This window comes from Hypoxylon fragiforme (assembly GCF_022984875.1).
Source record: "Hypoxylon fragiforme strain CBS 206.31 chromosome Unknown GGS25scaffold_4, whole genome shotgun sequence".
Taxonomy (NCBI): domain Eukaryota; kingdom Fungi; phylum Ascomycota; class Sordariomycetes; order Xylariales; family Hypoxylaceae; genus Hypoxylon; species Hypoxylon fragiforme.
The window spans coordinates 128,141-153,949 of record NW_026054759.1 but is presented as its reverse complement, the minus strand read 5'-3'; the positions used below and the strand labels follow the sequence as shown (position 1 = coordinate 153,949).

General features: G+C 47.3%; 8 protein-coding genes across 8 annotated transcripts; 4 read left to right on the top strand and 4 right to left on the bottom strand.

The window, feature by feature from the left end:
- Nucleotides 1–361: 361 nt before the first annotated feature.
- On the top strand, nt 362–2,702 carry GGS25DRAFT_484411 (uncharacterized protein). The gene is made up of 5 exons (XM_049260456.1): nt 362–1,077; nt 1,130–1,149; nt 1,215–1,322; nt 1,383–1,768; nt 1,826–2,702. Exons 1-5 carry the CDS (start codon nt 858–860, stop codon nt 2,253–2,255), a joined length of 1,164 nt encoding a protein of 387 aa, XP_049117339.1. The 5' UTR covers nt 362–857; the 3' UTR covers nt 2,256–2,702.
- A 91-nt stretch (nt 2,703–2,793) lies between these two features.
- GGS25DRAFT_484406 (cytochrome P450) lies at nt 2,794–5,671 on the top strand. Its single transcript, XM_049260455.1, has 6 exons — nt 2,794–3,402; nt 3,480–3,630; nt 3,697–3,756; nt 3,816–4,433; nt 4,505–4,824; nt 4,930–5,671. The coding sequence occupies exons 1-6, from the start codon at nt 3,331–3,333 to the stop codon at nt 5,287–5,289; spliced, it is 1,581 nt and encodes a 526-aa protein (XP_049117338.1). The 5' UTR covers nt 2,794–3,330; the 3' UTR covers nt 5,290–5,671.
- Nucleotides 5,672–6,611: 940 nt separating this feature from the next.
- Nucleotides 6,612–9,504, bottom strand: GGS25DRAFT_212257 (H+/nucleoside cotransporter-like protein). The gene is made up of 4 exons (XM_049256885.1): nt 8,718–9,504; nt 8,264–8,634; nt 7,186–8,150; nt 6,612–7,118 (listed from the first exon to the last, which is right to left on the bottom strand). Exons 1-4 carry the CDS (start codon nt 9,083–9,085, stop codon nt 6,921–6,923), a joined length of 1,902 nt encoding a protein of 633 aa, XP_049117337.1. The 5' UTR covers nt 9,086–9,504; the 3' UTR covers nt 6,612–6,920.
- A 3,359-nt stretch (nt 9,505–12,863) lies between these two features.
- Nucleotides 12,864–13,479, top strand: GGS25DRAFT_520153 (uncharacterized protein; the record flags this gene model as incomplete). Its single annotated transcript, XM_049263846.1, has 2 exons — nt 12,864–12,990; nt 13,112–13,479. The coding sequence occupies 2 exons, from the start codon at nt 12,864–12,866 to the stop codon at nt 13,477–13,479; spliced, it is 495 nt and encodes a 164-aa protein (XP_049117336.1).
- Nucleotides 13,480–14,795: 1,316 nt separating this feature from the next.
- On the bottom strand, nt 14,796–16,241 carry GGS25DRAFT_484399 (MFS general substrate transporter). The gene is made up of 3 exons (XM_049260454.1): nt 15,781–16,241; nt 15,059–15,725; nt 14,796–14,997 (listed from the first exon to the last, which is right to left on the bottom strand). Exons 1-3 carry the CDS (start codon nt 16,219–16,221, stop codon nt 14,819–14,821), a joined length of 1,287 nt encoding a protein of 428 aa, XP_049117335.1. The 5' UTR covers nt 16,222–16,241; the 3' UTR covers nt 14,796–14,818.
- Nucleotides 16,242–16,742: 501 nt separating this feature from the next.
- GGS25DRAFT_484396 (ribosome biogenesis protein-like protein Ssf2) lies at nt 16,743–18,680 on the bottom strand. Its single transcript, XM_049260453.1, has one exon. It carries the CDS (start codon nt 18,550–18,552, stop codon nt 17,140–17,142), a length of 1,413 nt encoding a protein of 470 aa, XP_049117334.1. The 5' UTR covers nt 18,553–18,680; the 3' UTR covers nt 16,743–17,139.
- A 204-nt stretch (nt 18,681–18,884) lies between these two features.
- Nucleotides 18,885–21,039, top strand: GGS25DRAFT_484395 (DEAD-domain-containing protein). Its single transcript, XM_049260452.1, has 4 exons — nt 18,885–19,207; nt 19,271–20,072; nt 20,168–20,314; nt 20,376–21,039. The coding sequence occupies exons 1-4, from the start codon at nt 19,067–19,069 to the stop codon at nt 20,699–20,701; spliced, it is 1,416 nt and encodes a 471-aa protein (XP_049117333.1). The 5' UTR covers nt 18,885–19,066; the 3' UTR covers nt 20,702–21,039.
- A 2,290-nt stretch (nt 21,040–23,329) lies between these two features.
- Nucleotides 23,330–24,784, bottom strand: GGS25DRAFT_212188 (uncharacterized protein). Its single transcript, XM_049256884.1, has 4 exons — nt 24,626–24,784; nt 24,166–24,256; nt 23,787–23,917; nt 23,330–23,721 (listed from the first exon to the last, which is right to left on the bottom strand). Exons 2-4 carry the CDS (start codon nt 24,246–24,248, stop codon nt 23,390–23,392), a joined length of 546 nt encoding a protein of 181 aa, XP_049117332.1. The 5' UTR covers nt 24,249–24,256; nt 24,626–24,784; the 3' UTR covers nt 23,330–23,389.
- Nucleotides 24,785–25,809: the final 1,025 nt, after the last annotated feature.

The window sequence follows — 25,809 nt, the reverse complement described above, 5'->3', positions numbered from 1 at the left end:
GCAACTTCGTTTGAACACCAAAACTCTGCGACTGCGTCGACATGGACACCTCGGCTTAGAATTTATGCGACATACTTATCTCTGCAGTTTATATAAGTTGCGAGACATCGTCTTGTATAACACGCCAGATCGCGCGATATCACCGCTCGCGGCAAATATCTTACGACACTGTCAGTCTATCAATCACCTCAGGAATATGACTAGACGAGAATAGGTGGAACATTTGCTCAGGGCCGTTCGTTTAGCCTTTCAAAGGACGGCTCTTGTAACACCCTTGAAAGCAACATCTTACCGTTCCCGTAACATCCTTTGTTGGTCGGCTCAGAGAAGTCGATGGGTACCTCCCATTTGAGACAGCCCCCTTTTTCTCTTGGCACGCTCCTCACCTAAATCTTCCTAATAACTGTGGATGTTTAAGGCACGGCGGACTGGTGACTAAGCGGCGCAGTTTCAAAGGTAATTATATTGATAGATTTTGTTGTTTAAACCACTCTGTATCATATGTGGTAGGTACCGTACCCAGGTATTAGCTTGCTTCCAAGAATTTGATCTCGGCGTCATCATCTTCTTTGTCGGCAGTTTTCCGGCTTGCAATCAACACTCTTGAGGATATCGGTAATGGGACGGGCGCTACCCGGGCTCAATTACAACAGAACGCGCCGCCGAATTCCCTGCGGAAGATGTGCGGCTGTTCATACTATGTATGGTGTATTATGCCAGTAGAATAGCGGTGTCATTCTCAACTATTGATCTTCGTTGTTCCTTACGCCCAACTCATCTTATCTATTCGGATTGCCAATATTCTTTCTCCGCGATTCTTATCATCCATTGACCATACCTCTACATGATCACCAGCAATGGCTCCCGTAAACGAGAACCCAGAATATTCCTTAGGAAAATGGTCCGACGGACCAGCATCTCCACCTCCCGACGATATCATTTCCAATTTTAGCAACCCGCCGAATAAAAATGCTCTTGTTCGAGCCGTGCTCATTCTTGTCCTTATTATAACGTCAATATGCGTCCTTGTACGAGTGTACTCCGGGTTGCTACTGAAGAAACTAACCGTTCCTGATGGTAAGTTATCATGAACATGTATCTGTATGTCTTTGGGTCTAACAAATCGCAGTACTTGGGATTCTGGCATTTGTATGTTTAGGTACCCACAACTTTTACACATGACGCTTTTCTTTCTAATCAGAAAACTTGGCTAGGCCTTATACGTGACATTTGTCAACCTCTTCTTCGAGCTTGTGAATTCTTATGGCTGGTTTATTCACATGTGGGACCTACAACTGAAGGACTTCCCTGCTGTTAACCAGGTAAGTTCTCCTAAATCTAGGCAACCTACTTCGGTTACGTACGGATCTAATAAGAGAAAGGTTTACTTCGAAGGACTACTTATCTACTTCGGCCTTCTTATTCTTATTAAGTCGGCTATTTTGTTGGAGTGGATCTCCATATTCGTCCCAGCCGGAACTCACAATTTCTTCTTTTGGATCAGCTGGTCAATCATGGCCATCCACGCCTTGTTCTATATATCCATGATCATTCTTGAACTAACAGCCTGTTCTCCGTTCGAAAAAACCTGGAACCCCTTGGTCTCGGGAAAATGCCTTGACACAATGAGCATAGCTGTTATAATGTCCACCGTTAACCTCATATTCGACGTGTTGATTTTTCTGCTCCCACAGAAGGTGATATGGGGTCTGCAAATGCGTAGCAAAAAGAAGATAGGCTTATCTATTCTGTTTGCCGTTGGAATTCTGTAGGTCAACTGCCCTTAGCTCGTCTGTCGGATATGGTGCTAATTTGCCCGACCCAGTGCATGCGTCGCAGCAGCCTTTCGACTTGCTGCTTCTCTCGAATTCTATAACTCTCGAGACACAAGTTACACATTCTCCGGGCTGGCACTCTGGTGCTTGGCTGAAGTGACGTGCGGCTTCATCGTTTTATGCGGACCCTCTGCGCTGAATACAATTCGGCATCTTCAAATCCAACAGTTAGCTACAAGAATGAGATTCTGGGCAGGCTCTCCTGTTCGAAAATTTACATCTCCGGGAGGCTCAAGTAGAAACTCCATATCTAGTATAACTCGCAAGCAGTCCAATTCGAGCCTATCTCAAAAGAGTCTCGATCACGAAGAATATGACACTATTGCTATGGTTCCCTGGATACCAGTCTCTCACGACTCCAATCCTCCGTATACACAACCTGAGTATGCCCTCAAGACCGACGAATTGGCGATGTTTTAAACTACTCAATTTACCACTGCCAAGAGCCAATTGTCCAACAACGTCCCCTAAGATTAGAACAACCGTCAACATCCCTAGAACTCGAAGCTGCCCACCTAAGGTTAGAGGGTTAGGGTTAGGGGCAGTACCTACGTTATCTTCATGGAAACCTTGGAAGTGTTGAAAGGATGCGGATTAGCTCATGATTGGAATTCTAGCAATTAACTATGAAGTTACATTGACAAGAAACATTTCCTACCTTCTACCCCCCTCCCTTGCTTTTTTTATCATAGTTCTTGGGCAACAACTTCTCAGAGCATTCGCCAATAACTACAACTGGAAGGTAACTCATAAAAGCGGGTAAGCCTAACTACATGTAGCTAGCGACGATCGCCCGGCCAATCGCGTTGAATTTAAGATGCTTTGATAATCGAAAATGGCAATTCTTCTTTATGGAGTGCCCCCTTCCTTTCTTTTTATAGAATAAGGGGTGCTTTATTTGCCCTTTCTTTACGATCAACTTTTCGACCGTATAAATTTCATAAACTCCAACTAGGTATCATGAATTACCTAAACCTGCGTAGTATCGTAGGGTATTGGATATTATCTACCTAACCTAGGCAGGTACCCACCTCGTAGGTGCCCAGTGCCTAAGCTCCGTGAGGAGCACGCCTTAGACATGCATGACATGACAGCTTGGAGGCGTAGTCATACGTATCCATAGATGTCCACGGAGGTAAGGGGTATATAAAATGAAATCTGTGCCGCCGCGATCGCCGACTCGTCATTGCAGTATTTGACATTCCAATTGTACTCCCAACACCAACATTGAAATGCAGGCCTTCATGCATTAAAAAAAGCTACCACCCTTTGGACGGTGGTCCATACATATGACAAACCAACAAAGACAGCTGATGAATGCACATCGCTGATTGGCTTCGATGCGAAGACGATCGTCGTGTTCACTACATAAGGTAATCATGTCACATCCATCAATCAACTCATCCTTCAAGTGCCGCTAATATTTGGCTACTTGCGCTACCTAGTCGTTTCATTCACAGTGTTTTGTTCCTTTTCCACCCAGGAACTACTCAATATGATGAGTTTGCTTAATCTATCGACGTCAACTGGGGTTGCTACATATGTCCTCTACGGCCTCTTATCTACAGTAATTATCCCATGGACTCCGTTCTTTACATACATAGGTAAAGTACTAGGTTAAGTAATTGCTAATTATAATTCAAGGTCGTTCTAGCTCTCAGCTACCAGCTACTCTTACACCCATTGCGAAACTACCCAGGGCCGCTGATCGCCAAGTTCACCAACGCATATGCGGGCTACTTCGCAGTGAAGCGAAACATTCACTTAGAGATATGGAGAAATCATCAGAAATACGGTTAGTTCGTACATTCATCCATATTTGCTAAGCTTCCTAGGCGGATTCCTAACCTATGTACGATAGGGCCTGTTTTCCGGCTGGGACCAGATAGGCTCGTGTTCAGCACTGCCCCGGCTTTGCGAGGTACCTAACTCAAAGCTGAAGAAATTTCATTTTATGAACGTCTACTGATGGGATAAAAGACATATATCAAAATGAGAGAGTCACGAAACCGCCAATCTACCTGGCCACGCAGTCGCAGTCTAACGCGCACAGCACATGGAACTCACTAGACAGGGACATGCATCGGCGCAAGCGCAAGCTCGTCGGGCGAGCCACCACCGAAGCCTCCATGCGCTCCTTCGAGCCGACCATGGTAGAGCAGGTCGACATATTCATCCAAGGCCTCGCTCGCGACCACCAGAAACAGCAGCCCATCAACGTGAAGGACCGATGCAGCTACCTAAGCTTCGACATCGTCGGCCTCCTCTCGTTCGGGTACGCCCTGAACCTGCAGCGCGACGAGCAGAACCAGTTCCTCGCCGAGCAGCTCGCGCACGGAAACCACCGCATGAACGTGTACATGCAGTTCCCCTTCATCGTGCGCCACAAGCTGCAGACCTGGATCAACCTGCTCTTCCGCCAGGGGCGGGAGAAGACGGCGCGGCTCATCGAAACTATGATTCGAAGCCGTATGGCGGACGACACGAAGGCGAGGCGCGATTTGTTCTCCTTCGTCGCGGACGCGGTCAACGCTAAAGACGACGAGGGCCTCCGCCTTGGCGATCTCTGGTACGAGGCTTTCTTCTTCATCGTTGCAGGTATGTCAGCTTAGTGAGCCTCTCTTACGTTCCCCTACATATCCATATGGGTCCTAAGTCGACCATGCTAGGCGGCGACACCACGGCCACAGCGCTAAGCGCCACGTTATTCTACCTGTCGCGGAACTCGGAGTGCTACACCAAGCTCGCGACTGAAATCCGTACGGCATTCCGGAAAGGGGCAGAGATTTCCGGGAAAGGGCTTGCGGGCTGCCAGTACCTCCGTGCTTGCATTGACGAGTCGTTGAGGATGTCTCCGCCGACGCCTGGCACGCTTTGGCGACATTTAGCGCCAGAGGAGGAGGGGCGCGGGCCCTTCGTGGTCGACGGCCATGTCATTCCTAAGGGCACAAAGGTTGGCGTGAACACTTATTCGCTACATCACAATGAGGTCAGTACCACTCCTCGCTCTACTATTCGGTTGCTCTTTAATGGGTGTATATGGACTCTTGGATTTGAATTTCGAAAATCGTGATTAACGAGTATCGTGACATAGGAGTACTTCCCCAACCCCTTCAAGTACGACCCGGGCCGGTGGCTGATCGCCGGGGACTCGGACGAAAAGGCCGCAAAAAAGAAGGCAATGCACGATGCCTTTGCCGCCTTCTCTGTCGGGTCCCGGGGCTGCGCCGGGAAGCCCACGGCATACCTGGAGCTCAGCTTGTCCCTTGCCAAGATCCTTTGGTATCTCGACTTTGAGACCGCGCCTGGAGAGCTTGGTCAGGTCGGTGTTAGCCAGGAAGGCGACTTCCGCCTGTACGACATCTTCACGTCCACTCACGATGGGCCGTACTTGGTTTTCAAGCCCCGCGATACATTTGTGGAGGACTTTGGCAATGCCCCGGTGAATGGGTGATGCTATCTTCGACACTCTCGTATCAGATCATGACATCAAGTTTGGGGTTAGGATATACCTACCTAGGGTAGGAATCTGTTGACATGCGGGGTATCTAGTAGGTATCAGTGATACTCCTAAGTATGTAATATATAGATCTCTTCAGCTGGAGCTTGGGGATATAAGACACGGCTCGCTCAGATCTCGATTGAAAGCCAACTATCGCTCTAAAGAAGGTCAAGATAGCTAGCAAGACGTTTTGCATACAAGTGATGTCTAGATACATGGCATAAAACCCCCAGGACTACGCCCAAATGTCCGTGATAACATAGTTTACATCTAAGTGTTGTGTAAAGATGTATGAAACAAGTTAGCTCCTGTACTTGGAGCAGGTACTTTCACTCAGGTAATAAAAGGAAGAAAATAAATCAGGAGGGTTGAGGAGGTACATGTATCTGCTCTAGGTAGGTAGTAATTTTGCCTTGTCCGTTTCCAACCAACCATCTCCTCATGATGGGCCTCCTCACCTTTCAGGGCCAAGTTGTCGACGGTGAGATAGAGGGGCAGCTCAGGATCGTCGATAAGACGAGGTTCTCGCCACAAGAAAAGGTGGCCAACCTCGCAAGCTGCCATGGCTTGAGCACACACAGGTACCGCATGCTGATGAATGCGTTGGCGTTGGCATCGAGCTCGACCCCGAGTCTAGTAGAATGGATACGTGCGAGAGAGAGCCATGCCGCATAGTCTGGCTTCTCCCAGCTCGAAGTAACGATAGTTGCCCAGGTGCACAACCGAGCTGACAAGAGAGCATTGAGGTCCAGTGAAATCCCTATTCTTTTAAAACGAGATTAAAATATTCGTGGTTGAACTCTCGTCGGCCGATGCTAAGTGTGAAGTGGTCAAGTAAATAGAAGATCAAGGACAGCAGAAGCAGTATCTTCCACGAGCACACAAAGATCTCGTAAATAAACCGTATGATCAAAACGATGGTGCAGATCTTAGAGACGCACCGGAATAGAAACGGGTCAGATCGTGAGAGCGGCATGGCGTTGGTGGTGTCAGGAAGCAGAGGAGTGTGTAGTTCTAGGTATGAGAGTAAGGACCTTCGAGAGGTGGAGGACAAGCTGAGGACAGTTTATATGAAGAGTTACCCTATTTCGTGGTCGTTTGAAGAAGGAATATTCATCTAGGGGGGAACCTAGCAGGCGACGGCCACCCGCGTGGTATACCGGGAAGCCGTTTGTAGGCCATGTATCTTAGGTACCAGCTGATGGACAATATGCATGCATGTGTGCATACCTACAATGTATGTAGTCTCGACATTGAATATCCAATATATGCACCTCACATGTACCTACATAGAAACATACATATCGTTTAGGTGGTATTTCTCTAACATCGATAGGTACCTATATATGTGAGCAAGGATATAATTGTGGCGACATGGGCGTAGTTAGTACTTGGTGAAGGTCAACTGCGAATACCTTCAACATAGCACTAAACATACAAATCACCAGCCACACAACTCGGTACGCATATTTTGCTATCATTGCACATCTACTTTTATTCATACGCTGCTTCTCGCTACATAATCCCTCGGTAGGTAGATACTTAACTTCTATAACTTCATCACGAGACGCATCACATTTCGATCATCCCGTCGTCGTGCTAAACGGAACTCCTATTGAGTCAGTATACAGCATACCGGCGATACTGGCCGATGTCAGAGTTGAGATGATGCCTGAAACAAGAGCCGAGATCGCGACTTTCGACACGTCTCCACCTCTGCCAGGGGCAATCTGGGACAGGACACCGATTTGGGTACCGAGAGAACCGATGTTACCGAAGCCCTATATAAGTGTCAAAATCATCATCATCAAATACAGGCACGGGGAAAGGTGGAATCTTATAACTTACGCAGCAGGCATAGGTAGCAATGAGCTGAGCCCGTTCGGACATAGACTGATAGCGGGCTTCGGACTTGAGGGCGTTGAAAGCATCGTATTCGTTGATGATGACCTTCCTCGCAATGAGTTCTCCCACCTGCAGAAGGTCGTCGTTGGGCACGCCGAGGAGCCAGGCAATAGGGTAGAAGCAGTAGCTGAGGACGAACTGGATGGTCAAAGGAGGATCGTTGATGCCCCAGTAGCCACCCCACCACGTGAGTAGTCCGTTAATCAGACCGACGAAGGCGATGATGCAGAGAAGAGTGGCGATAATCATAGCGCCAATCTTCAAGCCGAGCCAAGCACCGTTGGCAAAAGCATGCAGTGCGTTGGCTGATTTCTGTTCCTCGTCCTCGGGAATTACGACGCGGCCAGATGTCAGGGTCTCCTCCGTCTCAGGATATCGCATCTTGGAAATAGCCAGGGATGCCGGGATCGACATGATACAAGAAGAGACAAGAGCCTGGGGATTCAATCCGAGCGCAGTATAAGCCACCAAGACGGAGCCAGCAATGGTGGCAAAACCACACGTCATGATTTGATGGATTTCAGCCAGGGTCATGTGTGGTACGAACGGGCGCACCAACATAGCTGATTCACCTTGTCCGATGAAAGGCGTCGCAGCAGCAACCACGGCTTCGGCGCCGGATACTCGTAAACTCCAGAAGAAGAAGACGGCGATTTTGCCGATGAACCACTGAATGAGACCAACATGGAACAAAAGGGCCACAAAGGCGACGAAGAAGATGATTGGCGGCACGACAACAGCCAAGAACCAAGTTGAGCTGTTCACCGACGCATCGGTCAAGAACTGGACACCTTGGCCGGCAAACCCAAGCAAATCGCGAGCCAACGAAGAGATGAAGTTGAAGATGTCAAATCCAGCTTGAGTTCGTAGAACAAAGACAGCAACGACAAACTGCGAGAGCATTCCCACTGAGGAAAAATAATGAATTAGCTCGAGCCAAAATTGGTTGGTCGGACAGATATGCGAAAACCCTCGTAAGGACGTGGTAGGCGGTGCACAACAAGAAGTGTAGGTCACTTACCAATAACTGTGTGCCAGGGAATCTTCCTCCAATCTCTAGACGTTACGGTCATGGCGCCGATCATGACCAAAAGCCCGAACAAAGCTTGGGCGCGACGAGCACGAGTGTTATCAGTAGACTCCGCGGGAACCATGGAGCCAATCAAGAAAACGGCGAGGGCAACCAGGGCGCCAAGAGGCTGGTGGAGTCGCTTGGGGATCATCTCATAGACTCGGAAGGCAGTATGGCGCCAGACGAATTTGACGGGCATCATGGCATATTTGACGGGAATCCAGAGGAAGATGAGACGAAGAGTGATGCCCAGATACAACAGGAACGGGATCAGCCAGTTCTTCTCATGCCGAAAACGAACGAGCCCAAAAATCCACCATCTGGATAAGAGAGTGTTAGCATTGCGACTTTGCGCACGACTTTTCTATTCCATCTAGATGCTAAGATCCATGGATGGACTTACGCCGTGAATACAGCCCAGATGAATATGTGGACGTAGGCTCTATATCTTCGGTAGTAATAAGCAGTCGGCCCCCTTCTCTCCTCGGACTCGTCGGCAGTAATGCGGCCAATCTTCCCACTTTCTTCATCCGTGACCATTTTCTCAGCAGCGGCGTAGTCATGTGGTTTGTCGAAGCTCTTTTCCGGCGAAGCATTAGAATATACTACCTCATCCGGGTGTTTGGTGGTGTTTGACGTTAGTGCCCCGTGGTGTAGATGGCTATGATGATGCTCATTTGCGAGATCGAGGGCAGGATCGGGGTTTTGAGCTACGCCTTCTTGGGGTGAAGAATTATGGCCGGTGAGGCCTTTAACCTCAGGTGAGCTCATCGCCACGATTGGTTTTCCCTTTCGAATTTTTCCTTTTCCTTTTCCCTTCCACTCTTTCGCGTCAATTTAGGACGTGCCGCGGTGGGATTTAGTCCCTATTTGGCCAACACCAAATGTGGGGTGGTGGAAAGTTAATAAACCCACGATATGTTCAGATGAGCTTGACGGGCAAGTAAGACATAGAGGGAAGTTGGGGAAGGTCAAAAAGGCCAGGGAAGAAAGAGGGATTATATTGTCAATGGGACCACATGTGGTCTACAACCACCAGTTGATCGAATCTAGATCTAGGTAGCTTCACCAGGTACGAGGGCAATGTTACAACAGATTAGAGGGAGGCAAAGGATTTAATACTTTTCCAAGATGAGAACTCGGTGGGCAAATCGTCTCGAGACGGGTGATCGCAGGGTCCAGCTAGTCTAAATGGTACCTAGTCGAGACTAGAGCTACATACCTAGTACGTATGGATATGTATGGATGGATATTTAGAGGCCTTCTAGAAGGGGAAGGCCGACTTATCTAGGGACCAAGTTACCTATTTAACATAGCCCTACTGGAGATAGTAGATACAGTGATACACATAAGTACTACGTAAGTAAGTACATATGTATCGTGAGCAGACAAAGAGTATGATACACAGAAAATCTTGGTTTGGCAGGTTGTGAGTGGTCAATCAAAGATCGGACGAGCAGCCCAGTCCAGTAGTTATCAGTTGCCACAATTCACGGGTAGCTGACGAGAGCGGACAAGAGCGGGAAAGTGTCCGAGGTTTTTGGAGATAAGAAGTGAAAGTGATCAAGGACTAGTATTTCAAGCTAACTACCGGATTTAGCCATGGAAGTTCAAATACATAATAATAATATCCTTGTGTGTACGAATAAGAATACAGAAGAGAGACTGGAGTTGAAAGATGAAAGATGAGAGTCCAGAGTCTTGGAAAGAATAGGAATAGGTTCAGAGGGTACTACTAGTACGGATAACTAGTAGTAGATGATTAGATAGTAATAGATACTGCATGGTATGTATTTATCGGGACCGGGTATTCCCAGGATCAATGGCGGCACAGAAGAGCCTTTTGGTGTTAGTGCATGCTAAGAATCGAAAGCCATTTTTCTGATTGGACAATCTAACATGATAACAGAAATCCTGATGTAACCTTCTTGTTAGCATGATGCCGACACCCTTCAGTCCCCTGTCGGTTTTCCCGCTAAGTGGCCAGGATACTTGAAGTTACATACATCCATGGGTACTACTACCTAGTAGTACGTAGTACAATACATGATTATACATCAATACAAACAACTTGGAACATCATTGATTAAAATACCTTCAAGTACCGAGGTACCTAGTACGTACTGATAGGAGCAGCCGGCGACGACCTTACTTCGGTCTATTATCTATATATGCCATGTACTCCGTTGATAATCATCCGGGCAATGCACCGAGGCAGCACTTGAGTACTTGTCCTTGTCCTTGATATACTTCAGTAACCTTAGTTGCTTGCTTGCTCTTATCATTTCGTCTTTCATCGCACTTGGTCTGGCCAAGAGTGAATCGTCTCTTATAACTCCAAATATCTCCTCTGCGCATTTATTCCCAAGACCACACGATCACAACAAGATCGACTACTATACACCAAGCTCGATAAGTAGCTGTAGGTACCCACGATACGGCTTCTACCTATCAGCAAATCATGTGGATGTTCTTATGATATCTCACATACATACACATACATACTCATATCATGCGTAGGTACAAACTATGTTGAAGGAAGTAATCAAATGTGCGTACTTATTACATAAATGCCTACAAGTAGGCAGTCTTCATCTTCATCCAAGGCTACACACAACAATGGTACACAAATGTAGAGGAACCATACAGCTGGTGCCCTTCACGAATTACCATTGGCCACTCCTTCAGGTGAGGCCTGTAGGTTGATGAGTACCTGGGGTAACGTACTCACAAGATACGACCCAAGGTACGCGGAGCTGAACGAGCAACGGTAGCAACGGTGGTCCCGACTGTGATCTAGGTACCCGAAACGGAAAATGGGAATGTGTGTCGGCCCCGCCAGCCAACCCCATATCTTCTCTTCTGCTTTCCCCTTCAATCCTAGGTGCTGATCATAGGTGCTAATCCGATTGGAGAGCTACATTGCGCCCAGAGCTTTCTCAGTGTGGCGTTTAACTATTGAGCTGTATCATGACAATCTACCGGCAATTTTACTACGTATGTTTCACAGTCCCAAGGGTATCTTATCCCTTCGTGAAACCACTCCAAGATTCGCACTTGAGTGGCCAGTCTCAAATTGCAAAGGAGCCGACGCTAGAAGGCCGATCAATCCGGCCTGGATATATTACCCCCTCATTCACATTCCCTATCTAACGAGGCGGAATAGATCTACCTCTCCTGGTTAGTTACCTATAACTATACGCGGGTTCGAATCTTTCAGCTCTGGAACCCAACAGCCTTATCTCTACTATGCACTTGGTTCAACCCCAGGATTCCTTGCATTTACCAGACATTTACCAACCAGAAAAGTCGCCGACATCCGTCTTTAACGTGTGTCCAGGTGTAACATGGAGGTAGGCTAACCTAGGTACCTAACATTAGGCAGCTAGGGGTCTGTCTTGTCACCTTCCAGAATAGGCCGTTCACATGCGCGCCCACGTGAAGCTATATTGTCTACATATCAGTCTGAATTAAAATAATTTAAAAGCTGCACATGTCAACAAAGTCTAGGCCCGCGATCTGAAGAAGATGTGGAAGCTAAACACCACAGGATGTCATTATCAGACGAAAGCACGGTATCTACAAGCTACTCCCTCCAAGAACTTGTACGATGTACCTAGGCGCATAATATTAGGAGTAGATTCACGATCATACTTCTCTTGCTCATTCACATGCCCACTAACTGTTCAGTCTCGTGTGAAACTTGTAATGTCCATGATATCGCTTCTCCATCATACTCATAAGGATCGATCAGTTAACAAACCGCCAAATACTACTATACACACCATAAAACTGTTGCAGGTGCCTGAAGCTCATGGCCCCACTAGGCCTGTCAGCCATACATTGGCACTCCGCCAGTGTAGTCTAGAATAAAGCAAGCTTTCTTCCTTTCATCTTTCTTCTTCTTGGTTGCAGTTGTACAGCAACAAAAACATATCATGAGACCAGACCAAAAGGCATAACTAGAAACAACTTTGTCACAATAGCTATCTATGACCTTCTACGCCCCCTTTTCGAAACTAGCAAGGAATTGGAATGGTCTCCCACCATAATAGGGGCTTTAAAAAGGCTGTTATTTTCATACCTTACGTACACTTGGGCTAGATTCTAAGAGTGAAATATAAAGCCAAAGACCATACCACTACCTCTAAGAGAGGCAGACTCGGACCCCACGGCCGCAAGCATACGTCCGTGTCAGGTGCTTAGGAAGGTAGGTGTTCCTAAGCGAAAGCTCATATGTATGCCATCTACGATGATGTTGTCGCGTTGGGGGCGGTAGGGCTCATAACTGTTTGGGTGTAGATGAACGCAGGGTCAACGCCAACGTGCCAATGGTTTCAGCTCCGTGTCTTGCAACTATTCAAATAGCACTGCCTTCTCGGTCTTTAGTATGCAGCACGAACCGTTTACCTTTTCTACCTACTCTTGTGTTCTCTTCCTCGTGTTCTGGGTAGCTTGAGACGGAGTGTAACCTACATATCGTTCACGGATGCGATCTTTTCACTATAATAATACCTATATCCATGATAGTACCCAGACCTAACACGTGATGGCGAACTTGGGGCCCCTGACCACGACGTTTATGCCATTGCCCGAGTGCACCACCGTCTTCTCCGGTATCGTCTACACCCAAAGCCTTGACGATGGAAACGCCTTGACCCATCATTGCTGCCCCGGTGCCTAGAAGCTCTGACACATGTTCTACCTACTAACTAGTGGTGTTTTTATCTCCACGCAGAGGATACACACACCAGAACGTTTGGGTAACCCGAACCTGGTCAACGGTTACGTCGATAGCCCCATCTATAAGTTCGACGTCTGTTCCCAGCCAGACGCTTGAGAACATCAGCGCCAATATAACACCGCCATTTCCAGAGAGCGCAAAGATCGGTATTGGTATAGGGGCCGGGGCCTTGGCGATGACCTGCATCGCTGTCGGCCTGTGGCTGTGGAGTATAAGTGGCATACGGGATAGGGGTAGGGAGCCAGCGAAACAGACTGGCCTGGTCGTTCAAATCAGGAGTCCCGTCTCTGCCGTCTTTCCCGTCATCCCTAATACGCCACAGGAGATGTACGGGCACTTCCAGCTGAACGAGCAGGAGTTAAGCGGCGTTGCGGAGCTGGTTGGGTTGCCTTCGGGGAGCGATAAGGAGGCGTTTTTTTAAGGGTCGATGGATGGATGTTGAAAATGGAAAGCCTTAATGAAAGAAAATAGGGGACTTGATGTCAAGGGAGAGTCTCATTCTTGTACAGTCTTAATAGTTGATGATAGTTGATACCGGAGTTTGGGAGGAGTTGTTATTGTAGGTATTTGAGGTTTGTCGTGGACACAAATCTACCTAGGTAATCTCAACCGTTCCCATGCCTAAGTCTCTACACCAAATATCATCCAAGTACGGGCATGAGCGTAACTCAAAGCCGTTACTTTGTAGTATTCCCAGTAGGTCTTAATTTTCATGACAGTAGCATGTCCAGGTAGCCATGCTGCTTTGGCGACAAATGCCGTTCTGGGGACAGTATTTCACACAAGCCCGATGCGTGCCATAAGTACTGCCGCAGTCGCTGTACACTAGGTTATCAGCTTCAATATTCTCGTAGCGTATTTCATATAGTGGAAGGGTTGTGGTAGGTTAAGAATGTGAACGCAGATGCATCAGTAAACCAGGAAACTCACATACCCAGAAGCTGGAAGGGTCAAAGCCAATGTACCAAGTGCAGCAGCTAGATGAATGATTCCAAACCAAACAACCTTATCGAGTTTCATGCTGAATGTACGTAGCAGTGGGAATACTTCGAGTTATAATAGTTTGTGCTTATGTGCTAAGCAGTAAAAATGTTGCCCAAAATGTGCGTGAGCATATTTTCACCAATGGAGGTTTCGTAAGTATGGAGGAGCGAAATGGAAAGGAATAAATATAAGAGAATTGCAAAAAAGCTTGGTACTGGGTTCGAACCCAGTACCTGCGAAAACCTCCTCTGAAAAGGTCATACTATCAAGTTGGCATTTTAGTAAAGTGACGCATCCAGCATACGACCTCCTGGTGGTGGCTTTCTCTCGCCTCTTGTCACCCAACATGTGGGGTCGGTTGAAAATTCTACTGCAATTATAATCTATAACCTGTAGGAGGATACGTGGGTAGACTGTTGACCAGGTGTTAGCATTTACCGTATAAATTTCAGCCTAGTTTTTCGGGTGTCGAGGTTGTCAGGCTGCCAAGGCACGTACAGATACTGGCCAGCACGAAGAAAAGGGGCACACCCTCCCTTAGTCGTCACTTGTTAACTGTTGACGCACCCACACGGATCATAACTAGGCATTTCCTCATAAACATGCCTAGGCTCCCTATCGGCTTCGTGGCTAACCTTCTCACTCAAAAGTCATGACTCATTGCAAGTTCGAGTTACGGTCACCAATAATCTTAAATGTTTTGACATGAGTATGAACGTCAAGCATGATGTCAACCACGTATGTAGGGAATGGGCCTAAATTACATTCTATATCTGTCATACATGAGCTACTTTCAACTCATCCTCCCTTGACGAATCTATATCATCCAAGGTACTATCTGGTACGCGTGATAAATGTGAGCAGAACCCCGGAATCCCAAGCCCCACGGCAACAGCAACAGCCGCCGCCAAAAGCAACTCGGCCAACAATAAGAAGACCGTCTGTCTATGTTCCGCTGTGTCAAGTTCTATTAGTCCACTTCCCTCTCCTAGAGCAAGAAAGATGGCCGTGCTTACCTCTATCACCGCTAGTAGTAGTAGCCAACGCAACAATAACAAAGATAAATAGGGGTATATTCATCAACCCATACACCAAAGCCCGGCTAGAATCTTTGACGATCATGCTCCGGTGATACGCCATACTCGGGACGTAGACGCCATTGCAAGCCTCGAGGAGTAAGAACGAGAGAAACAAACGAAGTTCTGCCTTGGAGAACGCGGCAATGAGGAAGCTGAACGCGCTGATGAGAAGTGCCATCCCAAGAAGGAGTGTTGGCGCCATGACTCCGAGGGTCTGAGTCAGTTTGATTCCAGGAGATCTGGGGTTATGTGTCAAGAGGCCGAACAGTATTGCGCCGAGGACCATGGACGCCATGAAGGTGGCGAAGACCACGCCGTAGGGGGTCGCATCGTGATCGACCGGGTGCTCCCTATCATGTGCTTCTTGTAGTGTCCCGGGCCAGAAGAACGTGAAGATGAATATTGCTCCTTCGAAACAGCATGAGGCAAAGCTGAGCACCCATATCCTCATGTCCTTCAATGATCCAATCGCCCCTTTATTATCATCGCCAGTCGTGTCATCGTGTAAGCTGCTGTTATAAGCATACGCGTCAGGGGTAACACCAATTCCAGTATTTTCATTCCACGTCCAGATCATCAGCGCCGCAGCACAAGCATCTAAACCCTATGTAAAAGTCAGCACAGACAGCCATGGACTTCACCAGCAGGTCAAGTATTACCACCCCAAGAACGAACGGATCGCACTTCGATCCCAAAGCCAGGACCACGCAATGCCCCAAAACCCCCGCAACTATCGCCGTGATACAATTATACTTCGTCATCGCCCCAAACATCGCGCTCAGCGATACCCCGCTCCTATCCAGCCCGCGCGCGTTATACTCCGTAACCATCCAGCTCTCGAACGCCGTCCAGAGCAGATTCAGCGCCACGCCCGCCAGCACTCTGCCAGCTACCAAAACCGCCATCGCGTCGAACGTGACGGAGATGGAGGCGAGAGCGTGGATCGCGCAGAAGGCCAGACACGCCGCGCGTCTGCCGAACACGTCGGCCAGGTACCCCGTGACGAGCGCGGAGATGGCCGCGGAGACGTACGTCGTGATGTACAGGGCGGCGACGGTGCGTTCGTCGAGGCGTTTCTCGTCGCGGAAGAGGGAGTACATGTACGGGCCCTAGGTTAAGCAGCGAAACCGTGAGCTGGATTCATTGAACAATACCTTAGTAGGCAACCCCCCCCCCCCCCCCCCCTTTTTTTTTTTCTTTACCCCACAAAAACATACCTGCAACCACTCCGACCCCATAACCACCAAGTAGACGCGCAGAAACGTCTTGCGCAGCTCATCCGCGTCCGCGTCGTGCTTCGGAGTTACTAGCTTCTCTGGCTTCGGGGCGTGGCGGAATGGTCGCAGGATGGCTTGGTGGCCGGCGGCGAGAGCCACGATGGGCATGAGGGCGATGAGGCCAAGCCAGTAGATGTCCACGGTCATGTCGGTATATGCATATGAGCTTTTTACTAAAGTGAGGGAGTATACTAGGTTAAGTAACTGTTCGCGATTGGAAAATTGGGTTGGGGGGGGGGGGGTGGGTATTCATTTTGATCATGGCTCCCTAGTTGAGTATTTAGTAGCACATTCCAGTAGAGCGCGTAAGTAGCCCCTAGAATATAATAGTGAAGGGACTTCGCGTTGTTATTAATGTATGTCTTAAATATACGCGCATGAACCTTCAAAAGCTATCGCATTCCTCTAAATGCCATCGAACTGTAGAGCGGACGGCTATGTAGTCTAAGGGGTGAGTATCCCTGGAGAGGGGCTATTAAGAAGATGCAAGTGGGACAGATTCTACGCCCTCAGCACCCATAATACAGAGCGAAAAACAAGCTCCTTTCGATATAGTTTCACATCCTGATAATACATCAAGGTATTGTATTCTACTCGTCAGCATGCACATGTACATGTAGGTGGCTTGATCGTCAACAGACCTCATATTACAATGCATTGATGCAATACGCCAGACACCGCACTTTCTAAACAGGTATCAAGTATGGAATCCCATCGAAATGAACAAGATGGATGGTTTGGCTAACCCGCGATTTCTTCCCTTTCGTCTTCCCACTCCTCATCGCCCATAAGCGCATTGAGAGCTTCTTCCGCATCCCCAGCCAAACCCTCACTATCCATCTCATTATCGTCATCCTCCATCATGTCCTCGAACAGGTCACTGTTGTTCCCGTTCATCTCAATATCATCATCATCCTCTTCTTCACCAGCAGCATCGTCCTTTTTGTTCTTGGCACCACTAGCCGCGCGCTCTTTCTGTTTCTTCTCGACGTTGGCCTTCTGCTCTTTTCTCCTCGCATCCTTCTCCTGTTTACGTTGTTCCCATCGGTTTTCGAGATCCTTTATCTCTTGCTTCGACTTGTGAATATGCTCGTGCCACATTGTCTTTCCGGAACATAACCCCTCTTCTACTTTGGTCATGCGTAGTTTCATGCGAGGTCCTAGTTCGACAAGCTTGACGCGCCGTCGCTCTACCCTCTCTTCAACCTCAATACCCTTATCCCCGCTCTCAAGCTTAGCCGCGCGTGCTTTGCTAGAGAGTACTCTGCGCGGCGCATCCTCTAGAACTTCAACTTCGGCATCTGTATCTGCTTCGCTTCCGCTGGTGCCGTCGGTTACGTAGCCCTCGCCATTCTCGCCGCCGATCATGTACTCGGAAATATCTTCCAGCTTTCCAAGATTGGGGACGCCTCCTTTTCGGTTCTTGGCACTGAACAGTTTCTCGGCGGCATCGAGTCTACGGAGTTGTTTTGATACTCCAGCAGCCTTGGTGACAATAGCATAATGTCGGAAATTAAGGACAAACGAGCCATCATCCTCTTCTGTTGCAGGCTCTCGATTTAGGAGCAAGACTCTGCGTATGGATTTCAAGGGTGTAGTCTGTGGGTTGATACGAGGGAATAGTGACTGAAATATGGTAGTAGTGAGGGATTCGAGGTGCTTGGGAACCTTGGAGTTGGCGTCTGCGCCCGGTGTGGAGATGTTGTTCATGATTAACAATGGTGGTGTGGTATACTCCTTGCCTCCGCCCAAAGGATGTCTTTGCGCTCTTCGTATATCTTTGCAAAGTGAGTATTTCTCGACTCTGAAGTGTAATGTAGGACCGCGAGGAGTGGTAGCTATGCGCAGGTTCGTATTGCCAGAGTCGGATCTTGAGAATAGCAAGAGATGGGTAACGCCCAGAGGACCAGTCATAGTGACATAGTCTCTTAGACGATTCGCGCGACGTTCTTTCAGACGACTGGCGGTTCCAGGTTCCATAACTTGACGGACATCTTTTGCCAATTGACTAACACTAGATCCAACTTCACCGGCGCCGATGCGAATAACCATGCTCTTGGGATCTTGTACAGCTGAGCGGCCAGCTGGAGGAGCTTTGAACTTGGGGTTACTGGCACCCACATGGGTGCGCTTCTTCGTGCGACTTTTGGCCATTGCGAAACAATTCTGTGATTTTCAAGGTATTGTTTATGTTGAAGAAATTGGTAGTAGTCTAAGGTCTTGGTCTTTTTTTTGCGATGAAAAGGTAACTAACTATCTTCAATTCTTTTCTTTTTTTTCTTTTTTTCTTGGTTGTATCCGGCAGAAAAAAAAGTATGCATCCATAAATCACAGCTCAGTTAAAGTACTCAGTACTAGGTAGTTACTTGGGAAATAGTGGAACGAATCAGCGTCTATAAGTACTCAGTACTACATGTGGGGCTGATCTACGGATAAGATAAGCTAAAAGTAGAAAGCGGTCAATTTATTCCAGCAGCGCAAGTGTGGGATGCATCCTAGATGCATGTAACCTTTAAACTTTCCAATTAGATATTATTATTTCAATTTTTTTCCTCCCTCCAACAAATCTTCAGATTAATACGTTGCCAACTTCTAAACTTGATTCTCAACTGTGATTTATATACAACACATTTCTATCCAATCTTAAACACACTTAAAGCCTACGAAAATGTCTTCAGTGAAGCGAAGAAAGTTATCTCCTTCCGAGGACCACGACGAGAGCCATGACGATGAACATAACGAATCTCCCGAGTCCGAAACCGTAGAAGAGTCTGTTGCCGAAGCCGCCCCGAAGACATTTAAGGAACTGGTGTGTGAGAATCATATCTTTCTTTCTCTTTGATTCTAATTCTAATGCGATTGTGCTTTATAGGGTATCGTCGACCCTCTAGTTGAAGCATGCCTTGCGCTCGGATACAAAAATCCTACACCCATTCAGGCGCAATCCATCCCTCTTGCCCTCCAGAATAGGGATCTTATAGGCCTTGCCGAAACTGGTAGTGGAAAGACAGCCGCTTTCGTATTACCAATCCTTCAAGCACTTCTCGAGAAGCCCTCGCCCTTCTTTGGCCTTATACTAGCTCCAACCCGTGAGCTGGCATCACAAATCGGTCAAGCAGTAGATGCCCTAGGAGCCTCCATATCAGTACGATCTACTGTCATTGTCGGTGGCTTGGACATGATCCCTCAATCCATCGCTCTATCCAAGAAACCACATATCGTCGTAGCCACCCCCGGTCGCCTGCTAGATCATCTCGAGAAGACAAAAGGCTTCAAACTGTCAAATACCAAATACTTGGTCATTGATGAGGCTGATCGACTACTGGATATGGACTTCGGCCCTATCCTTGATAAACTACTTAAATTCCTACCAAGAGAGAGGCGAACGTTCCTCTTCAGCGCAACCATGTCCTCAAAAGTCGAGAGTCTGCAGAGAGCTAGTCTACGAGATCCCTTGCGCGTTAGCATCAGCAGCAACAAGTACCAAACCGTCTCAACTCTACAACAGTACTATCTCTTTATTCCCCATATGCACAAGGATGTATACTTGATTTTCCTTGTAGCAAGTGAGTTCGCGGGGAGGTCTGCTATCATATTCACGCGGACGGTTTACGAAACTCAGAGAGTCGCAATTCTACTTCGATACCTAGGCTTTGGGGCAATCCCTCTTCATGGTCAGTTTCACACTCTTTATAGGCGTTATCCGTAAATCCCTTCGACTTGCGCTTCAGCTTATGTTCTTTATAAATGCTAACTTGCATTTGCATAGGTCAATTATCTCAGTCTGCACGTTTAGGTGCTCTGAACAAGTTCAAGTCAGGATCTCGGGATATCCTAGTTGCAACTGATGTTGCTGCGCGAGGTCTAGATATACCCAAAGTTGACGTTGTGCTCAACCTAGATTTACCTCAAGATAGTAAGTTCTTTGATTTCAAATGTCACCTAATAGCGATGAATTATACTAATCAAAACATCAGGCAAGACTTATATTCACAGAGTCGGCAGAACAGCCCGTGCGGGAAATGCCGGTCAAGCAGTGAGCCTAGTAACGCAGTACGATCTTGAGATCTACCAGCGGATAGAGGCAGCCTTAGGTAAAAAGTTGACCGAATATGAGACGAATAAGGAGGAAGTCATGGTATTCAAACCACGTCTCGAGGAAGCCCAACGTCATGCGCGGAATGAGATGAAAACCCTAATGGATGACCGTGGCAAGAAGGGCTCGGTGTTGAAAGGACGTCACACTGCTAGAGCTGCTGGAGGGAAAAGGCGGCACGATGGCATGGACGCCGAGGAAGGCTAGAATACTCAAGCACATGTTGTGAAGGGAAGCCCAGAGGACTTGTGGAAAAGGGGTTATGATGTTCCTGACTAGATTTGATACCCGGCGATTTGAAAGCTACTGCTACATTACCATCCCAAATACTAAGTAATGATGGTGATATGATGCATCGCCTAAAAGGGGGAAACGAAGGCCTGAACATCTTCATCACTAAATTTTCTAGGTAAATAGCTGCTGTCGAAGGATTCAGAGGCTCAAAGATAAATGTCGCTGTACCATGTGCAGTACATCGCCTTCTGAGAGATCCCAAACTCGACGTCTACCTAGGTTAAACAAACACGAGATCAAATTACCCCTTACCTTTTCAATCAGGCCACTGCAATAACTACATATAGGTATGGAGCCACATATAAAATCGATAGCATTCTGCTTGCCAAGTTATCAGATGTCGTTTGTAACACGGTAATAGATTTTGTCTTAGCGACCTGTCTAGTACCTACCTAACCTAGGTAATCACATCATCCTCGCACGATGACCGACGAGAACAGTTGTGGGCTGAGGCTTCAAGGTTACCTACCTAGGAAAGACGAGGCTAGCTAGGTCAGGCAATCTACCTATCTAGTGATTATTTTTTCGGAACTAATTCACAATCGGTCGGTCGGTCGTGTGTAGCCGGCGATCATGCACATGAAAGGAAGAAGCCTTACTTACAGTATGTACGTAGCTCGCGAGATCTTATGGATACCGAGGCTTACTTGCCTAGGTATGTATGTAAGGAGGAGGAGGAGGTAAAGGGGGGGGGAGAGAGGAACAAGGCCGATCAATCATACGAGACAGACAGACAGACAGACAGACATAACCCCGTCTCTCTGGCTTTGCTGCAAGCCACTCACCTCTTAGTTTTGCGACGGTCCCACTTCAGATTTAGTGTTTACTATACAATATAATGTTACCTAGGTTAGGTAGGTCTTTGTCAGGAATTAGGTAGGTAGGTAGGTAGGTAGGTAGACGGACGAACTTTGCAATAAGGTTGAATCGGGAGGCTGGCGTGGAAACTTGAGGGTTGACTGTTTATCTAGCGCAAGCCAATTCCATGATGCGAATTATCTGGTGGCTCTTGGTGCGGGTGAGATTATAGCTGAGTACCGCCGAGGGAGGTAGGCAGACAGGCAGGTAGGTACAGTCTTCCGTGATACCGTGCATACCGTGCAACGCGCTGTGTTATATCGTCTACTCAATGATTGGTAAATACCTACATAGCCAGAGCCTTGAGTAAAAAAAAAAAAAAAAAAAAAAAAGAAGTAGAGGCAGGCAAGGGGATTCAACCGCCTTACATGGCAGAAAGCCTCTCAAAGCAGAAAACTAAAGGAATAATAAAGTAAGGGAATTCAAAGTCATCGGGGATTAGATACTCGGTGCTTGAGACATGCCTACCTAAGGTAGTAAGTTGGTAGTTATCCATAAGAGCGCAGCAGATTCAAGACCAAACAGTGAGTGAGGGAGGGACTAGTTTTCTGAAATCTCAAATGGATGAATTTTGAGCTCTCGTCCAGTAAAACCTACTGAGATCCTATAACTACATCTGAACTAGTAATATCGTCGCTAAAGACAGCATGTAAGCCTACCTAACCTAGGCAAGTATGTAGGTACATGAAGATCCGACGCCTTTTCATTTCGAGACGTTTCTAATGTTGATAACTTGGATGATACACACATTTTCGTGTATTTACCACGACCATACACCTTGGCTGCTTGGCTACGTACCTAAGGTTAGTTACTAGGTAGTCGCCATTCTCACATCAAGCACGCACCCATCAATCAATCACCATTTCTCATTTCTCATATCCTCTCCCCATCACACAGCGAAAATAGACGAGCATCCAAAGTGGAGTCTCCCCCCAAATAACTAGACCTAGACCTAGCAAATCCCATTCCGCTCATCTGATCTCTCCTCTCTCTCTCTCTCTCTCTTCCAATCTCGTATCCTTACCTGCCCCAGGCCGCATCCACTGGCCGGGCCCGCCCCGGGTCCGACCAACCGGAGAGGGACGGACAACTGTCAGAGCTTTTGAAAACGGTGAATGACCCCTTTTGGTCGAGGGTAGCGTGGGGATGTGGGGTAAGTAAAGAAAGAGATGGCAGAACGTGTCTATTTAAAAAGATCATTGTAACCCGGCCGGTCGGTCCACGATGGGGTTTTGTCTTCTTCTTCTTGTCTGGTTTTGGTTTCCGATACATCATATTGTGACATGTATCAACCTACCTAATACATATGTATACTTCCATCGCAAGGATTGTAGTATTACGTTTATTGCATTACCTGCTCTATGTAATATTATCAATATTATATATACCATTACGCGAGGTTTACAATGTGATTTATAGCAGGCATTGTATTACTGAAACGACACAGGGCAGGTTGGGGTCAAGTGTCATTCAAATTAAGAAGCAACGCGACTTGCAAAGTTTGAATTTTTATCAAGAATTAATTAACGAAAGCAGGGCCTCCTGTGAGATTATCCATGGGATGTGCTTTGGACTTCACACACAGGGATCCTTCTATGTCGTTGCCGAGGAGATGAACAAATAGGAAAGAAAAGGTCTGAGCCACCAAGGCAAGCAATATCGAACAACATATTCCGGAACAGGGCTACCGAAATATTCCACAGTCGCTGCAGGTTTAAACCCAGAGGAGATGGCGTAAAGAGTTTAATCCTCAGCTTCCTCGCCATTAGTAGCGACTTCTGTGGCGGCCTGGGTCTTGCCTTTTGCAGGCAAATCAATGTCGATACCGAGCTTCTTTGGTTCATCGACCAGATCGTCTTCTTCATCCTCAGGTTCGACTTCACCCTCGACTTCCTCGTCATATGCATCTTCCTCCTCTTCCTCCACATCGTCATCATCCTCAGGGCCATCCTCAATTTCAAACTCATCTTCGAGTGGTTCCTCACCATTGCTAGCAACGGGAATGGGAACAGGCTCGGTCGGAGGGTTAGCCGTCTTCAGCTTTTTTGTTGGGGGAGCATCAGCCGTAATCGAATCTGTATTGGTTAGCTGAGGCTAAAGGAGAAGAGCTGCGTCAAAGCGACGAGGAAATGTAGCATACGCTTCACTCCGTTGCCATTCTTCTTCTCTTCTTTCTCGGGCTCAAGCTCAGGCTCGTCAACCTCGTCATATTCTTCTTCTTCGTCATCCTCAACATCATCCTGTTCGTCGTCGTCATCACCTTCAGAGATGCTAATGAAGAAAGGAGTTAGCAGATGCTTTGGATTAATGCTTAATGCCCAGGTTTCAGCAATGTTAGATGATTAAGCAATGGAGACACGATATTCGCGACAATGCGCTACAATGCGCGACGATACCAATTGTCAATGCGACGTCGTCACAACTTTTGCGACAAGAACCATTGGATTGCGATCGTCTCGTTATCGCGCAACTAGGGACAATCCTAACTAAAGTAGGATAATGGGTGGGAGCTCACTTACTATTCCTCTTCCTCTTCGCTCTCGTCACTGGGAAGTGCAACGAGCTCTTCCTCCTCGTCCTGCTTCCTCTTTCGTGAAGTCATGTTTTAAGCTTTGAATAGGGTGTAAGTGGGATTTTGGGTACGATGTCAAGAATTAGGACCGTATATTGGTAGGCCGAAGAAAGAATTGGATGGGACTTCGATGGAAAAGATGGGAAGGGGAAGAAAGGAAAAGAGAGAAGAGAAGGTAGGGAAAGGGGAAAGCTGGGGGGTGGCAGAGGGAAACGCTGGTCGTTGTGCTTGGGGAAAGGCTGCTTAGGAACGGAAGGGGGGTACAGAACGTAGGCTGTGAGAGGGAGGGGACTGGTAAGCTGGGGGGGGGAGCTGGGGGAGCTTTGGAGGAATGCAGAGAGAGAGGGGGCTAGGAGACGGGGGAGCTCTGAGAGCTTTTGCTGCTTGTTACCTATGTAACTACCTACCACCCATTTTGCCCACCTTGTCCTGGTGCCTTTTTCTGGTGCCCTTTTCCTTTTCCTCTTCCCTACTAATACACACACATCCATACATAACCTTGGAACATTACATATGTATCTGCCTTAGTAACCTACCTAACCTAGGTACATATTTGGCTAGGTACTGCATATGTATGTAGGTAACGCGTAGGAAGGGCTAAATAATGAGTGTCCGTCATTGTGGTCTAGGTTACATATATGTAGCCTGAGTAGTGCGCACTCAAGAAGGCACCAAAGTCACTAAAGGCTCTGTAAGTGATGGTGTGTTACTCGGATCATCCCCTGGCTAGGACTCAATCGGGCCCGGGGAAGCTCAAAATAGGTAGAAAGATACCTAACCTAGGTACTAAGTAGATAGTAGGCCAATTCAAGCATTGAATGTTTGGACCGACTGGACTGATTGCCCAGTCATGACGATTGCGCCAGAGGAGTTCCGACTCAAGAACTCCCCAGCCACACTTCGTACTTCTCTCGCTCCCCCTCTTTCCATGAGCCACTTGGTTTATCCGTGAAGCCCAGATTCGTAATCTTGCCGCGTGTGGACTGTCATTGAATTGTCCTGGCGAGGGAGTTTCCACCATCAATAGTCAAAAAGTTCCAGTAAAAGGAAAAGCAAAAAAAAAAAAAAAAAAAAAAAAAAAAAATCCACATGCATCTAGCAAATGGATAGTAGGTATGTATTGTACCTAACGGTATCATTGATAATTGCTTTGTTTTTCAAACTCTGCAAATGCAATTGTTAGATTGAGACTTAACTTACCTCTCAATTCACCTTGAATTGATTTTGCAACTATTAACCAAGATGAGAATTGCTGATAAAAACGCATGGAACAATTCGCCCCGAAGTGTGTGCGCGCAATTTGCTTCGTAAGATTGAAGAATCAAATAGAACTCCCACGGTCGCAACAGATAATAGACAATCCCCATAAGTGGAGATGGGATACCATGAGGAATATGTCAAGGGATTGTGATATTGATGGATATGCATCATGATAGGTTCTTCGAACGGATAAGAGCCAAGAGACCAGGGGGACGCGTAGAACACGCGTCGAATATTCCATTTGGACAAGCTTGAATTGTGTTGTATCCTAGGATTGTTCTTCTTATGTTCATCCGGAGTCATCGAATGAAAGCACGGCAATTCAATATAA

What these genes read in the sequence shown, in the direction of transcription:
- GGS25DRAFT_484411 (XM_049260456.1), top strand. Translation starts at nt 858, where the DNA reads ATGGCTCCCGTAAACGAGAACCCAGAATATTCCTTAGGAAAATGGTCC. An exon ending in GAAACTAACCGTTCCTGATG is followed by an intron (nt 1,078 to 1,129) that starts GTAAGTTATCAT and finishes AACAAATCGCAG; the next exon opens with TACTTGGGATTCTGGCATTT. An exon ending in TACTTGGGATTCTGGCATTT is followed by an intron (nt 1,150 to 1,214) that starts GTATGTTTAGGT and finishes AAACTTGGCTAG; the next exon opens with GCCTTATACGTGACATTTGT.
- GGS25DRAFT_484406 (XM_049260455.1), top strand. Translation starts at nt 3,331, where the DNA reads ATGATGAGTTTGCTTAATCTATCGACGTCAACTGGGGTTGCTACATAT. An exon ending in GAGAAATCATCAGAAATACG is followed by an intron (nt 3,631 to 3,696) that starts GTTAGTTCGTAC and finishes TATGTACGATAG; the next exon opens with GGCCTGTTTTCCGGCTGGGA. An exon ending in CACTGCCCCGGCTTTGCGAG is followed by an intron (nt 3,757 to 3,815) that starts GTACCTAACTCA and finishes ATGGGATAAAAG; the next exon opens with ACATATATCAAAATGAGAGA.
- GGS25DRAFT_212257 (XM_049256885.1), bottom strand. Translation starts at nt 9,085, where the DNA reads ATGAGCTCACCTGAGGTTAAAGGCCTCACCGGCCATAATTCTTCACCC. An exon ending in TCCCTGGCACACAGTTATTG is followed by an intron (nt 8,151 to 8,263) that starts GTAAGTGACCTA and finishes ATTTTTCCTCAG; the next exon opens with TGGGAATGCTCTCGCAGTTT. An exon ending in TTGCTACCTATGCCTGCTGC is followed by an intron (nt 7,119 to 7,185) that starts GTAAGTTATAAG and finishes ACACTTATATAG; the next exon opens with GGCTTCGGTAACATCGGTTC.
- GGS25DRAFT_484399 (XM_049260454.1), bottom strand. Translation starts at nt 16,221, where the DNA reads ATGTACTCCCTCTTCCGCGACGAGAAACGCCTCGACGAACGCACCGTC. An exon ending in ATCCGTTCGTTCTTGGGGTG is followed by an intron (nt 15,726 to 15,780) that starts GTAATACTTGAC and finishes ACTTTTACATAG; the next exon opens with GGTTTAGATGCTTGTGCTGC. An exon ending in TACTACTAGCGGTGATAGAG is followed by an intron (nt 14,998 to 15,058) that starts GTAAGCACGGCC and finishes AACTTGACACAG; the next exon opens with CGGAACATAGACAGACGGTC.
- GGS25DRAFT_484396 (XM_049260453.1), bottom strand. Translation starts at nt 18,552, where the DNA reads ATGGCCAAAAGTCGCACGAAGAAGCGCACCCATGTGGGTGCCAGTAAC.
- GGS25DRAFT_484395 (XM_049260452.1), top strand. Translation starts at nt 19,067, where the DNA reads ATGTCTTCAGTGAAGCGAAGAAAGTTATCTCCTTCCGAGGACCACGAC. An exon ending in TGGGGCAATCCCTCTTCATG is followed by an intron (nt 20,073 to 20,167) that starts GTCAGTTTCACA and finishes GCATTTGCATAG; the next exon opens with GTCAATTATCTCAGTCTGCA. An exon ending in CCTAGATTTACCTCAAGATA is followed by an intron (nt 20,315 to 20,375) that starts GTAAGTTCTTTG and finishes TCAAAACATCAG; the next exon opens with GCAAGACTTATATTCACAGA.
- GGS25DRAFT_212188 (XM_049256884.1), bottom strand. Translation starts at nt 24,248, where the DNA reads ATGACTTCACGAAAGAGGAAGCAGGACGAGGAGGAAGAGCTCGTTGCA. An exon ending in AGCGAAGAGGAAGAGGAATA is followed by an intron (nt 23,918 to 24,165) that starts GTAAGTGAGCTC and finishes TTTCTTCATTAG; the next exon opens with CATCTCTGAAGGTGATGACG. An exon ending in GAATGGCAACGGAGTGAAGC is followed by an intron (nt 23,722 to 23,786) that starts GTATGCTACATT and finishes TAACCAATACAG; the next exon opens with ATTCGATTACGGCTGATGCT.